Raw genomic sequence first — 15,359 nt, forward strand, 5'->3', positions numbered from 1 at the left:
GAACCATCATGAAGTTTATTAGTTTCTACCTTGAGATATGTCGATATGGTAAATAAAAATGTAAACAGATATATTTAGCCAGTATAGTTCGCACTTCAAGAGGATGGTGTGACTATTCATATTCACATTGACCATCACATGAAACACGGAACACAGCGGGGTATACACTGTGTTGAATAAGGTATTCACTTAATACCTATGTCGAAAGCAAACGTTATCTCAACAACAACACTGTAGGCGCTGCTGAAAATGTTTTGTACATCTAAACGTCAAATTTGACAGTATATACACTGGATGATGGGTTATCTCCCCTACAGTGTACAGGAGTTGTACCTGCAGAACGCGTCTTGTACAGCAACCTATCACATAGGACAGTGCATGGAAATGAGTTATGTCCCCTACATGTTGCTGGATCTGTATCGTAGGCATCCCAGCATACGTCACATAGATAAGGGGGTGAGTTATCTCCCTTACACTGTTTTGGAGCACATCCTGTCATCTATCCAGAACGTCAGAGAGCGTACTCCAGAACCTCAGTCACAATTGTGGAGCCACAGGGGAGATCACTGACACACATAGAGTCGTTACACGTTAATGACATTCTGGTACAGGGGTTACCAGAGTTACCTCCCTTACACCCCAAGGCGCCTTCTCTCATTGCGCTGCGCTGTCAGTGTCGACACTGTGTGGTGTGACTGGCGATGTGACCCGCTGTGTAACATCTGTTGTGACCTTCAACATGATCTGAGATGTTCTGGGAATCTTTCCTGGGAAATACAGAGACATACTGTCACGATACAGTGTTTTATCAAGCACCTTTCTGAGTCTGAAAGTCACACTTAAGAGAACAAAGTTGTGTGAGGTCGCTCTTCAGAAATACAATACTTACTGCTACTCTATATGACCCCGAGAGACTCCGGTAATTACTCCTTTCTATTGTCATGACGATGGTTATTTTCTGTGGTGTTGAAGAAATTACTCCCAAGTTGGTTACTCGACAAACCAGCTATAGGAATATGTGCCTGCATGTGTGCCTGCATGTGTGCCTGCATGCCTGCATGTCTTTATGTGTGTACACCCGTGAAGGTCCCGGGGTAGAATAGGCCTTCAGCAACCCATGCTTGCCATAAAAGGCGACTCAGCTTGTCGTAAGAGGCGACTAACGGGATCGGGTGGTCAGGCTCGCTGACTTGGTTGACACGTGTCATCGGTTCCCAATTGCGCAGATCGATGCTCGTGTTGTTGATCACTGGATTGTCTGGTCCAGACTCGATTATTTACAGACCGCCGCCGCGGCGTAAAACTAAACTCACTCACTCACTCACTGTATGCGTGTGTACATGTCTGTGTGCGTGCGTGCGTGCGTGTGTGTGTGTCTGTGTGTGTTTGTGGCTATGTAGTAGTACACCTCTCACCGTCCGGCTGTCCTACAGAGGTGACCAATATAGTGTCGGTAGAGATTCCACGCCCTGTGGTTGAGCTTTCAACAGAGGCAGGAGACACGGTGACAGTTTGCTGTTCAGGCAGTTGTTTTGTCACGGCCGACCGATTCGTCGTCTCATCTGGAACGGAGTTTTGGTAAACACTAACTCCATCTGAGAAATAAAGCTTTCCTATAATGATTGTCCGTTATATGCTATGGCTCCCCTGAGGTGGACCCGTGAAGATCCAGGTTAGAATGCACATTCAGTGTTCCATGTTTGTTTAAAGAGGCGACTAACGGGATCGGGTGGTCAGGCTCTCCGACCAGGCTGACACATGGCATCGGTTCCCACTCACGCTGATCGATGCTCATGTTAATCACTGGATTATCTGGTCTAGATTCGATTATTTACTGCCGCCATATAGCTGGAATATTGCTGAGTGCGGCGTAAAACTGAAGTCACTCACTCACCTGAGGTGTGCTGTGTGCTCTGCTTCCGGTGTGGACTCTGGTCGTTTGCAGTGGGAGACACTTGTCTTGACTGTTCAGTTGACGGAGGTAGCCTCTGTTGAGATGAGGCTGACAGAGGAGAGGCAGTCTTGTGTTGTGGAGACTCTGTGCTCTGTTCAGTAGATGCTGGTCTGTGAGGAGAGACAGTTGTATGTCGAGTAGACTCAGTGATGTATTGCGGACTTAAGGTCTTGGGACGGTGGGTGTCCGGTGCGTCAGAGTGTTCTAGCTGCCCAAATGTGGATGTAATGTTTAGTTGTTGTGATGTTCCGTCAGGCTGTCGTGGTTTTCCATGCAGTTGTTCTGATGTTCCATTTGTCTGGCGTGGTGTTGCGTCAGGCTCAAGTTGCGTGTCATGATGCCGTCGGACACCGGGTGTTGACCTATCCTGTTGTCCAGGGATATCATGCAAGGTGTCTGCAGCATAGACTCCAACATCCAGTGCCTGCAGCGTGGTCGTCGTTTGTTGCGCGACGTGACCTGACCGTGGTGTCGTCACAGGGGAGGTGGCCGGCTTGGTGTCTGTTGACATTTTACCCAGCTGTCTCTTCTCTATGTCGGAGTAAGACAGTGTTGAGTAGCTAAGTATGGGAGACGCTGGTCCCAGCACACCACCAGAGTAACGGGCCTTGACCTTTATCCGGTAGGTGGCGTTATAGTTGAGACCAATCAGTAGACACGATAGAGATTCCTCGGTCTTCTCCTGCCAAACTGTGTCAGTGTTGTCGGCCGCCGTCGTGTACAGGACAACATAATCTGTGACAATACCAGCTTGTGTCACTACAATAATATATAATCTATGACATTAGCAGACAGTGTCAGTACAACATAATCTGTGACAATACCAGCTTGTGTCACTACAATAATATATAATCTGTGACATTAGCAGACAGTGTCAGTACAACATAATCTGTGACAATACCAGCTTGTGTCAGTACAATAATATATAATCTGTGACAACCCCAGATGGTGTTAGTACAACATGATCTGTGACAATACCAAACAGTGTCAGTACAACAGGATCTGTGACAAACGCAAGTGTATGTTGTACATAAGGACACTTACTGACTATAGGACTAGATGGCACGTCCGGCGGAGACCACGTGACTTCAACAGTGGTTGATTTGTGTCCATAGAGAGGATGGAGGCTGACGTCACTAGGGGCGGCCCGGGGATCTGGAACGTGGAACATTCTCATATGACTTGTTTCTATGGAGTTATGTTATGTGAGGTGTACGTAACTCTCTTTGAAAACTTTGAAAAGTAGTATCAACATTCTAGCGGAGTGTACGTGACTATGCCGCCAAAATGCACCTACCCTCTGACAGAGCAAGCTTAAGTCTCTCTGACAAGAAGATGCACTTACCCTCTAACAGAGCGTGCTTAAGTCTCTCTGACAAGAAGATGTACCTAGCCTCTGACAGAGCGTGCTTAAGTCTCTCTGACAAGAAGATGCACCTACCCTCTGACAGAGCGTGCTTAAGTCTCTCTGACAAGAAGATGCACCTACCCTCTGACAGAGCAAGCTTAAGTCTCTCTGACAAGAAGATGCACTTACCTTCAGACAGAGCGCACTTAAGACTCTCTGACAAGAAGATGTACTTACCTTCAGACAGAGCGCACTTAAGACTCTCTGACAAGAAGATGTACTTACCTTCAGACAGAGCGCACTTAAGACTCTCTGACAAGATGTACTTACCTTCAGACAGAGCATACTTAAGTCTCTCTGACAAGAAGATGTACTTACCTTCAGACAGAGTGCATTTAAGACTCTCTGACAAGAAGATGTACCTCCCTTCAGACAGCCTACGTGACACTGACAAACCGTGAAGAGGAGCCTACATGACTCTCTCTCTGACACCAAGACAGACCTACCTTCAGGCGGAGTGAACGTGACTCTCTCTGACAGAGGGCTGGTACCAGCTGAGTTCCGAGACTGTATGTGGAAGTAGTACTTTGTATGTGGCTTCACTTTATGCACGCGCATCGTGTCACGTGATCCTGGCCACGCCGTCAGATCCCAGTCCCTGATGGTCAGACTCGGATCAGTGCTGGCATAGATCAGGAACTCTTGAAGGAAAATACATAGATTTCATTTAACAACACATATGGTGACACAATTGTAACTATTTTCCGGAAGTGTAAACTCAATATGATTAGGACCTACCGTTCACCGTAGTTTTTGGACGGATCCAGGTCAAGGTCAAGGTTGTGTGGGTAACGGGGTCAGAGGTCACTGTCAGGTTGCTAGGCGATGTTGGAACTGAAAAAATGCACCAGGCACTCGCGGTAACAACAGTAGTTTTTCCTTTAGATGAATGGTATGATATGTCATGCCATGAGGTAAGTGTGGTCATAACCTTAAAATGAATTAAATGAGTCACGTGTATGTGTGGCGGTGTACTCAAGATATGATACCTTGACTTGTCTGGTGTTTATCGGGTTTGTCATCTTATGGTGTTATCGGTGAAGTACAATAAAGAATAAATAAAGTATGAATAAATCTAGTATCCCAATCTGACAACCACACAAATTACGTCAATCAACGAACTATTTCCACAAAACTCCATTTACGCTATGCGGATCCTAAAACGTTAACAGTTCATTGAGGTTGTAAACATTTTCAAAACTGGTGGTTCTGTAACAATTGATGACAGAGGTTCCGGAGCAGTTACTAAAATAACTGACTTTGGAAACATGAAACGGTGTACATCATTAAAATTAAAATTACGGATTTTAAGGCACGATTGACAGTTGACCGTCTACGAAAATTAGCAGCCAAGGATATTGATCTATCGATCACAATACACACGATAAATCGATTTCGTCAGGGATCAGAAACTGGTATTGATGATTGTGAAAGACCCTCACCTTCGTGTACCGTATTCTTACGCGGAAACTAAACAGGATTTGCTTCTTTGTTTTAGAGTAATCTTAAGACTGGCACCATATGATAAAGAGATAATTAACCTCGCGTGTTTCCGTGTCATTATATTAGGAATATAAATTGTATCATGCAGTTTATACTCGCTGTATATACTGACCTGTTTGTAAGGTGTTGTTGTACACGGGTAGGCTCCAGTCAGTCTCCTTGTTTCCCCTCAAAGCCTTGACGGCAAACTCGTACTTGGTGCCGGCTTGGAGGCTGCCGATGATAACAGGGATTTCCGAGGTGTTCAGGTACTTATACTCCGATTCCTCCAGGGCCGAGAACCGGATGAGGAAGTAGATGTCGCCAGTGACCAGATTCTTCGGGTCAGGGGTCATGGTGCTCCACGTGACCAGGATCTGGCTGGCTGACAGCGTGACTGCTTTCATCTTCAGTGGGATGTTGATAGGAAGATCCTTAGGGTCAGCTAGGAATCAGAGCTGACATGATTAGCTATCCGACACGTGACAACACGTGACAAACTCAACACAAACAGCTGGTGAGCTACGTTACATGATCTAGACGACATTACGTGGACTATTGTAATGTGAAACATACCTTTGCCTGTTCTCCCAACGACGAACTTGGGCAAACTCTCGCCGATGTTGTTGTACGCTCGGACGCTCACAATGTAGCCCGTGTCTGGCTCTGAAGACAATACAAGCTACATGGAACCCAGTGTCTGACTCTGAAGACAATACAAGGTACATGGAGACCAGTGTCTGACTCTGAAGACAATACAAGGTACACGGAGACCAGTGTATGACTCTGAAGACAATACAAGGTACATGGAACCCAGTGTCTGACTCTGAAGACAATACAAGGTACATGGAACCCAGTGTCTGACTCTGAAGACAATACAAGCTACATGGAACCCAGTGTCTGACTCTGAGAACAATACAAGGTACATGGAACCCAGTGTCTGACTCTGAGAACAATACAAGGTACATGGAGACCAGTGTCTGGTTCTGAAGACAATACAAGCTACATGGAGACCAGTGTCTGACTCTGAGAACAATGCAAGGTACATGGAACCCAGTGTCTGACTCTGAAGACAATACAAGCTACATAGAGACCAGTGTCTGACTCTGAGAACAATACAAGGTACATGGAACCCAGTGTCTGACTCTGAAGACAATACAAGGTACATGGAACCCAGTGTCTGACTCTGAAGACAATACAAGGTACATGGAACCCAGTGTCTGACTCTGAAGACAATACAAGCTACATGGAACCCAGTGTCTGACTCTGAAGACAATACAAGGTACATGGAGACCAGTGTCTGACTCTGAAGACAATACAAGCTACATGGAACCCAGTGTCTGACTCTGAGAACAATACAAGGTACATGGAGACCAGTGTCTGACTCTGAAGACAATACAAGGTACATGGAGACCAGTGTCTGACTCTGAAGACAATACAAGCTACATGGAACCCAGTGTCTGACTCTGAAGACAATACAAGGTACATGGAGACCAGTGTCTGACTCTGAAGACAATACAAGGTACATGGAACCCAGTGTCTGACTCTGAAGACAATACAAGGTACATGGAACCCAGTGTCTGACTCTGAAGACAATACAAGGTACATGGAGACCAGTGTCTGACTCTGAAGACAATAATTTAACTCAGGTAACAAATGATTTATTCTATAACAGCCAGAGGCGTCGCTACTGTTGTAAACAGGCCCGAGCTCCGGATAAGGTGCGTATATGCGTAGTTTACTCAATAAAAATCGCATTTACTCAATTAATTACAAATCCGGGGGTACGAAAAACGCACAGGAATCACTTAAAACCCAACAGGGCTATACTACCTTGCGTACTTTACACAATTAACTAACTTGGCTTGCGTATGATTCGTCATGACGCCCAAACTCTACAACAGCATTAGCAAATGATAGGCGATGCCTACATAAATTATACATATACTTTTATAGCCGTAGCCACTGTCCGGAGTTTACTGTAATAGTCACATGACTTCCATGTTGAGTATTTGAAAATGACTGAAAACTAATTTGCAATATAATAACTAATAACATTTTTAGTCCATTGAGAAGCATTTATATTTTCAGAAACTCTGCGTAAAAGTACTCAATTCTGTAAACTAGTGGGAGTATACAAAATGCTAGTTACTCCTCAAAACATACAATTACTCATACATAAACAGACATGGGAGTAAATGCCCAGTTTGATACATTCGCTGCTGAGGTCTGTAAAGGGTCTGGACTTACACATGACTCTGGCTAATGATCACCGTGAACGCTGGACAAACCCTCGATATTATACACTCCACACAATTTGTTAGGGCAATTACATTTTCATTTATTGAAATTGCAAATCTTAGAATGGTGCAACGAAAGGTGATGAGTGTGTACCCATGATTGACAAAATGAAATGAAATTTAGCAGTAATAGACTCACAAATCATCAAAAGAATGTACCCGTGAAGCAGTCATGCACAATGTGCCGCATGGATGGAGTAAAATGTTGATATTAAGGCTCAAGTCAGTTTTGGACAATGAATTTCTACCGAAACGTGACTCCCTCCCCCCATGAACATAAAAGTTTACGGACATGTCAGTTGTGGTGACTCACTTACGGCACACTACTGCACTTACCTAAGTTTGTCAGTGTAAAGTTCAGAGTGTCCGGACTCAGCACGTGACGGTAGACCTCCGGAATGTAACGACCGTACCCGAGGATGTACCCGAGAACTGGAACACCGATATCACGTGGTGGTTTCCAAGTGACGTGTATTCGTGATGACGTCACATTGGTATCCATGGCAGCGGGACTAGCTGGCGGGCGTTGTTCTACCTTGTCTGTTCTCTCCATCGTCCATGGAGAAGGAGGACCAGTGCCTCTGAGGTTCATGGCGGAGACCCTGACCTTGTAGGCCGTCCCTGGCTCTAGATCTGCCACAACATGGGTGAAGTTGTAGTCATGGGTTAAAACAACTCACTGTTAGCAGATTCTTGAGAAGAATTTAAAACTTGGTGAATATAAACCTGGTGAATATAAACTTGGTGAATATATATGACGAGTGTACGGATGGCAACTCCTTTGTTATACAACACGACGTGTCTGGGCTACTCCTTGCCCCTTCTTCAGGTGATATAAATACCCAAAAATATAAACGTTGATGAAGAGGAAACCACACTGTTTCTATCCTTGAAAGACTGAGTTAAACAAATGTGGCAATACTTTCTCTGAAGTAAAGTTCGTCGGTCTCACAATGGTCGTTTGGGTTTACAATTAACTGTCAAAGTCAAGAAAGTAAGTTTCTTTATTGATGGCCTTCTGTTTTGTATAAGATGCGACGTTTTGGTTTGTATTCACATACCGTTGTCAAGCAAGAGTTAAGTACTACGGTGTATAACAAACCTATATACACATGAGCATTGGTTAAGCACCACCAAATATAATTGTCGGTTGTAACAAAAAGGGGTCAAAACAGAGAAGTTTACCAGTTATATCTAAATACACATGCAGTTGGCATGAAGTTCACGTGCTGACTCAAATGCATGCTTGTCATGCTAAAGTTCTGTCATGGTGAAAGCGACTGAGGGGTAAAGACGGTGAAGTAAAGTATTCTCATTGCTTTCTTATCGACGCATCAGTCAGTGAACAGTGCTGAAATTGAACTTTTCTTTGACATGCAGAGTCGTTTTCTTTCTGAAAATATCAGATGGCAGATTATTGGTATATATGAAGCTGGTTTGTCCTGTCGCAGCTTTGGGTCCAGATTGAATATCAATCACACTGTCAATAGTCGCCACATGCGGCCACTGGTTACGTCAAGGATCGTCCTCCATCAGGAAGGTCGAGAAAGACTACTCCCCGTGATGGCCATACCCTAATTCTCCTAGTGAGACGCAGGCCCATGACCAATGCCAAAGATCTCAGAGATCAATGGAGAGTGGGTGTTCGTCTCTCAACCAGCACCATCCGAAAGAGGCTCAGGTCCATACACGCCGTCCAATCAGTCGTCCCTTACTCACTGATAGACACGAGGCTCAACGCTTGGCGTGGTGTAATCATGGTCCATGATTATTCCCAGAATATTACGTTCATCACCATGTCCGCTATCCACCAGAGAGATGCGTACAGCTACGTTATCTCCCACCTGGTCACTGGCTAGCTCAACTCGACTCCTCTTGACCATACGCTGAGCTCGTGCCATCTGGGCTGAGCTGACGCCTTTTTTCTCCTATACGATGTTTTATAAACGGGCATTGAGTATATCCAGGGTGACGCCAAGTGGAGCAGGACTCAGTGGTGGTGGATCCCTTCACTCTGGTGTGGACTGTGACACTGTGGCAGTGGTTGGTGTCGGATGATGGCTGGTGGTTGATGTTGGATGATGGCTGGTGGTTGGTGTTGGATGATGGCTGGTGGTTGGTGTTGGATGTTGGGTGGTGGTTGGTGTCGGAAGATGGCTGGTGGTTGGTGTTGGATGATGGCTGGAGGATGTCTGGTAGTAAGCGGAGAAGAGCCATGACGCAGCAAAGCTCTGCCTAATGTCATACATAACTCTGCCTAATGTCGCACATGGCTGTGCCTAATGTCATACATAACTCTGCCTAATGTCGTACATGGCTGTGCCTAATGTCATACATTGCTCTGCCTAATGTCGTACATGGCTGTGCCTAATGTCATACATTGCTCTGCCTAATGTCGTACATGGCTGTGTCTAATGTCATACATAGCTCTGACTAATGTCGTACATGGCTGTGTCTAATGTCATACATTGCTCTGCTTAACGTCGTACATGGCTGTGTCTAATGTCATACATAGCTCTGCCTAACGTCGTACATGGCTGTGCCTAATGTCATACATAACTCTGCCTAATGTCGTACATGGCTGTGCCTAATGTCATACATAGCTCTGCCTAATGTCGTACATGGCTGTGTCTAATGTCATACATAGCTCTGCCTAACGTCGTACATGGCTGTTACGGTAATGGCGATTTTCTAACAGCAAGTCGGAATTCGGTTTTGTTTTGTTCAATTGGGGCTGAGAAAGTTTTCTTGCCATACCTGCAACAGAATCACTTGAAGAAGGCCAGAAGCGTTGTGTTATGGGTTGTGTTATGCCATATAGCAAACGTTGCCAATCCAATCCTCGTCAGGGTTACATATATGTTCCTTTCCTTTGTGACTGAACACGCTCCTGAAGGTGTACCTGTCTAGTGACGTGTTCTCAACTCACTCCTGAAGGTGTACCTGTCTAGTGACGCGCTCTCAACTCACTCCTGAAGGTGTACCTGTCTAGTGACGTGTTCTCAACTCACTCCTGAAGGTGTACCTGTCTAGTGACGTGTTCTCAACTCACTCCTGAAGGTGTACCTGTCTAGTGACGTGTTCTCAACTCACTCTTGAAGGTGTACCTCGTCAGGGTTACATATATGTTCCTTTCCTTTGTGACTGAACACGCTCCTGAAGGTGTACCTGTCTAGTGACGTGTTCTCAACACGCTCTTGAAGGTGTACCTCGTCAGGGTTACATATATGTTCCTTTCCTTTGTGACTGAACACGCTCCTGAAGGTGTACCTGTCTAGTGACGTGTTCTCAACACGCTCTTGAAGGTGTACCTCGTCAGGGTTACATATATGTTCCTTTCCTTTGTGACTGAACACGCTCCTGAAGGTGTACCTGTCTAGTGACGTGTTCTCAACACGCTCTTGAAGGTGTACCTCGTCAGGGTTACATATATGTTCCTTTCCTTTGTGACTGATCACGCTCTTGAAGGTGTACCTGTCTAGTGACGTGTTCTCAACTCACTCCTGAAGGTGTACCTGTCTAGTGACGCGCTCTCAACTCACTCTTGAAGGTGTACCTGTCTAGTGACGTGTTCTCAACTCACTCCTGAAGGTGTACCTGTCTAGTGACGCGCTCTCAACTCACTCTTGAAGGTGTACCTGTCTAGTGACGCGCTCTCAACTCACTCTTGAAGGTGTACCTGTCTAGTGACGCGCTCTCAACTCACTCTTGAAGGTGTACCTGTCTAGTGACGCGCTCTCAACTCACTCTTGAAGGTGTACCTGTCTAGTGACGTGTTCTCAACTCACTCTTGAAGGTGTACCTGTCTAGTGACGTGTTCTCAACTCACTCCTGAAGGTGTACCTGTCTAGTGACGTGTTCTCAACTCACTCTTGAAGGTGTACCTGTCTAGTGACGTGTTCTCAACTCACTCTTGAAGGTGTACCTGTCTAGTGACGTGTTCTCAACTCACTCTTGAAGGTGTACCTGTCTAGTGACGTGTTCTCAACTCACTCTTGAAGGTGTACCTGTCTAGTGACGCGCTCTCAACTCACTCTTGAAGGTGTACCTGTCTAGTGACGTGTTCTCAACTCACTCTTGAAGGTGTACCTGTCTAGTGACGTGTTCTCAACTCACTCTTGAAGGTGTACCTGTCTAGTGACGTGTTCTCAACTCACTCTTGAAGGTGTCCCTGTCTAGTGACGTGTTCTCAACTCACTCTTGAAGGTGTACCTGTCTAGTGACGCGCTCTCAACTCACTCTTGAAGGTGTACCTGTCTAGTGACGTGTTCTCAACTCACTCTTGAAGGTGTACCTGTCTAGTGACGTGTTCTCAACTCACTCCTGAAGGTGTACCTGTCTAGTGACGTGTTCTCAACTCACTCTTGAAGGTGTACCTGTCTAGTGACGTGTTCTCAACTCACTCTTGAAGGTGTACCTGTCTAGTGACGTGTTCTCAACTCACTCTTGAAGGTGCACCTGTCTAGTGACGTGTTCTCAACTCACTCCTGAAGGTGTACCTGTCTAGTGACGTGTTCTCAACTCACTCTTGAAGGTGTACCTGTCTAGTGACGTGTTCTCAACTCACTCCTGAAGGTGTACCTGTCTAGTGACGTGTTCTCAACTCACTCTTGAAGGTGTACCTGTCTAGTGACGTGTTCTCAACTCACTCTTGAAGGTGTACCTGTCTAGTGACGTGTTCTCAACTCACTCCTGAAGGTGTACCTGTCTAGTGACGTGTTCTCAACTCACTCCTGAAAGTGTACCTGTTTAGTGACGTGTTCTCAACTCACTCTTGAAGGTGTACCTGTCTAGTGACGCGCTCTCAGCTCACTCCTGAAGGTGTACCTGTCTAGTGACGTGTTCTCAACTCACTTTTGAAGGTGTACCTGTCTAGTGACGCGCTCTCAGCTCACTCCTGAAGGTGTACCTGTCTAGTGACGTGTTCTCAACTCACTCTTAAAGATGTACCTGTTTAGTGACGTGTTCTCAACTCACTCTTGAAGGTGTACCTGTCTAGTAACGTGTTCTCAACTCACTCTTAAAGATGTACCTGTTTAGTGACGTGTTCTCAACTCACTCTTGAAGGTGTACCTGCCTAGTGATGTGTTCTCAACTCACTCTTGAAGGTGTAGTTCCGTCTGGCGCCGGCAACGTTGAAGCTAGCCATCCTCTTGCCCGCCTTCTTCTTGAGGACGAGCTTATATCCGGAGATTGGTCCATTCTGATTCGCCTTGAGCGGTGGTTCCCAGTTGACCAGCAGCGCCTGAAACAGAGATCACTAAAACAACCTCACTCTCACTCTCGTTTCGTCCCTTTCTTCCTCACCTCCTTGTTATCCGTGAATCGTTCAACCTATTTCAAATTGGTCCCCAGCAGATAATGCCTGTCTTAAGAAGATCCTGACGGGACCGTGTGGTCAAACTTGGTCGATAGTCATCATGTCCCAGATGTTGATCACTGGTCCTTGACGTTGTCTGGTCCACAGCTCGATTAGTTACACATCACCGCCATGTAACTGGAATATTGCTGAATGTGGCATTAAACAGCAACCGCCCTCTTCCCTCATTCTCTTGAGCTTCTGGTGCCACACTATCCCGACCTCACTATCCCGACCCTACTATCCCGACCCCGCGATACTGCTGGAATACGGCTGAAATGTCTGTAAAATCATTAAGAGAGTACATTGTGTAGAGCTACAATGAAACTTGGTTTTGTTTCAATAAAATTGTGTTTTAATTTGGGGGGTAATTTTCACCCCAACGATATTCACTCACTCACTCACTCACTTATTCGCTTATCTGACTCTTCCTCTAGTCCCTCTCCGATTCCGTCTGACTCCCCGCCACCCCACACCCCGCCACCCCACACCCTCTCTGTCTCAACACCCGGACCGTACCGTAGCGTTGATGGCCATCATATCGACCTTCCTGGGAGGGGCGTCTGGGCGGTCAATCATGGTGCTGGCATAGACGACAACGACTTCTCCGATCTGCTGGTTGTTATACGGTATGATCTCAAACCTGTATTTGCTGTACTTCCTCAGGCTGCCGGCGATGTACTGCGTGTTGGGAATGTACAGTGTAGCCGACTGCTTGTCTCGCTTCCCAGGCCGCCAGTACCGGACGTGGTAGTGAGTCACGTGACCCCGTGTGGGTGCCAGCCACTGGACAAGGATCTCGGAGGACGACATGGGCGTGGTCGTTGCCCCGACAACAGGCCCGGGGCCAATGTCTGCAGCAAAAACACAAACACGTGACTTGCTTGACTTATGTAATCGAGTGCGTAGATCGATGTTCATGATGTTGATCACTGGATTGCCATGTCAGGAGACGATTATTTACAGACCAGAGACGCACAGCTGGAATAAAACGCTACACACCAAGCAAACAAACAAGCAAGTATACCCAGTGTACCGATGGACTCCACAGAGGCGATCATGGTACACAAACAAGTATATTCAGTGCAACGATGGACTCCACAGAGGCGATCATGGTACACAAACAAGTATTCTCAGTGTGCCGATGGACTCCACAGTGGCGATCGTGGTACACAAACAAGTATACTCAGTGTACCGATGGACTCCACAGAGGCTTTCGTGTTACACAAATAAGCAATTAATGCAGAGATGAATCCTACCTTTAGTCCTGGTAGTAACAGAGATGAAGCGACTGTCTCCCTGCTCATTGAAGGCTGCTACCATCACCCTGTACACCTGTCCAGACGCTGAAACACAGAGACATGTGCATATATACCACTCACGGGAAGTTAAGGATCACCTGGTTAGTTCATACTACTGGGGTGATGAGGTACTCTAGTGGTTACAGCGCTCGCTGTACGAGTGAGTGAGAGAAGGGAGTGAGTGAGTGTGGGTGGGTACGAGGGAGGGAGTGTGGGTGGGTACGAGTGGGTGAGTGGATACGAGTGAGTGAGTCATGTTTTGCGCCTCTTCGGTGAAGCATTGATACAATTTTAAGCCTGGAAACTCGGTTCAACATAGGAAAAAACTCTTTCTTGAACAAAAGAGGCACCTTGGCTACCGGGCCTCCCTCCTTCATGGAATCTTAGTTATCACATCTGCCAACTCACTCAGGTTCCTCAACGTGTACGTCAACAGTCTCCCGGACACGTGCACTTGTTTCTCAGGGAATCTCCTCGTGAGCCCCATCTGGTACCTGATCTTGTAACCTCTGACTTGCATGTCAGTTCTACCCGCTGGGATAACGGGAGCTCGCCATGACACCTGTATGGAGTTGGTAGAGGGCGTGGTCACCAGCCGACGAGGAGCGGGGGGTGGCACACGTTCTGAAATAACAGACTAGGGTTTAATAATGTAATAAATATCGCATTTTGGAGCCGCCACTGAAAATATTCTTTTTAAAACACTTGTGATCATGGAATGTATACCTTTTGTGTTCAGAAGAAGGTTTAGCTTTCCAGAGACTGGTACAAAATCTTTGAACCCAAACACACCAGAAATATTGCAGTTAAAGCATGGCACTGTTCACTGCACGTGGTTAATCTCCATCCATCAGTAAAATACCCCTTCATTTTCTTTCTTTAGTCATGTGAATGTAGGCCATCGGCCCATGATACAGATACATTTCCAGCCTTCAAGCTGCGGTGACGCTGATCATTAGCGTAAAATATAAACATGGCAAGATTTCGTAAGATCATAGGAGTAGCATTACACATTAGTCGGTTGAATTTACACACAGCTGGATGAGTGAAAACATCAGCGGGAATAAAACGGTTACGTAGGTCATCGTAAGCACAACACATCAACAAGAAATGATGCTCATTTTCCACGTAGTTACAGGAACACATTTCACACAATCTTAAGCGTTTTGGTGTTTTTGTATATCTACCCATTTCTATATTCAATTGGTGTGAACTACATCTGAATTTAGCTTAAGCAAAACAGAATTTCTTGATAGCTTTGCAATGCAGATATGGTTCACTACCAAAAAGAGGTTTAAATAGAGAATGAAGAACACGTCACATTTCATATGTTCAAACTTTGATGAACTTTTCAAAATACCAAACAAAGTGTTTTTGGATTGTAAAATAGAGCTCTCAAAGTACTTGTGCTATGATAGTGTCTGTGAAAAAAGACTATTCCTAGATATCTATATGATGAAACACAGTCAGTGCTTAGTAAGCTGCCACCATTTCTAAACACAACAGTTTTGGATTTATCTAAGTTAACATGTAGCTGATATTCCTTGCAATGAAT

The 15,359-nt window shown here is 45.7% G+C and overlaps 1 protein-coding gene across 1 annotated transcript in view; it reads right to left on the bottom strand.

Annotated features, from left to right (window-relative positions):
* LOC137259711 (neogenin-like) overlaps positions 1 to 15,359 on the bottom strand; it is a 28,393-nt gene continuing 13,034 nt past the window's right edge. Inside the window, exons 15-27 of the mRNA XM_067797301.1 lie at positions 14,213 to 14,428; positions 13,763 to 13,849; positions 13,023 to 13,357; positions 12,245 to 12,389; positions 7,481 to 7,777; positions 5,421 to 5,510; positions 4,978 to 5,289; positions 4,101 to 4,196; positions 3,809 to 4,003; positions 2,999 to 3,109; positions 1,895 to 2,689; positions 1,416 to 1,562; positions 1 to 767 (exon numbers count right to left, since the gene is read on the bottom strand). Coding sequence (XP_067653402.1) covers positions 655 to 767; positions 1,416 to 1,562; positions 1,895 to 2,689; positions 2,999 to 3,109; positions 3,809 to 4,003; positions 4,101 to 4,196; positions 4,978 to 5,289; positions 5,421 to 5,510; positions 7,481 to 7,777; positions 12,245 to 12,389; positions 13,023 to 13,357; positions 13,763 to 13,849; positions 14,213 to 14,428 — 2,939 coding nt within the window. The 3' untranslated portion in view covers positions 1 to 654. The remainder of the gene's footprint in view (positions 768 to 1,415; positions 1,563 to 1,894; positions 2,690 to 2,998; positions 3,110 to 3,808; positions 4,004 to 4,100; positions 4,197 to 4,977; positions 5,290 to 5,420; positions 5,511 to 7,480; positions 7,778 to 12,244; positions 12,390 to 13,022; positions 13,358 to 13,762; positions 13,850 to 14,212; positions 14,429 to 15,359) is intronic.

This window comes from Haliotis asinina, chromosome 13, assembly GCF_037392515.1.
Source record: "Haliotis asinina isolate JCU_RB_2024 chromosome 13, JCU_Hal_asi_v2, whole genome shotgun sequence".
Lineage (NCBI taxonomy): Eukaryota > Metazoa > Mollusca > Gastropoda > Lepetellida > Haliotidae > Haliotis > Haliotis asinina.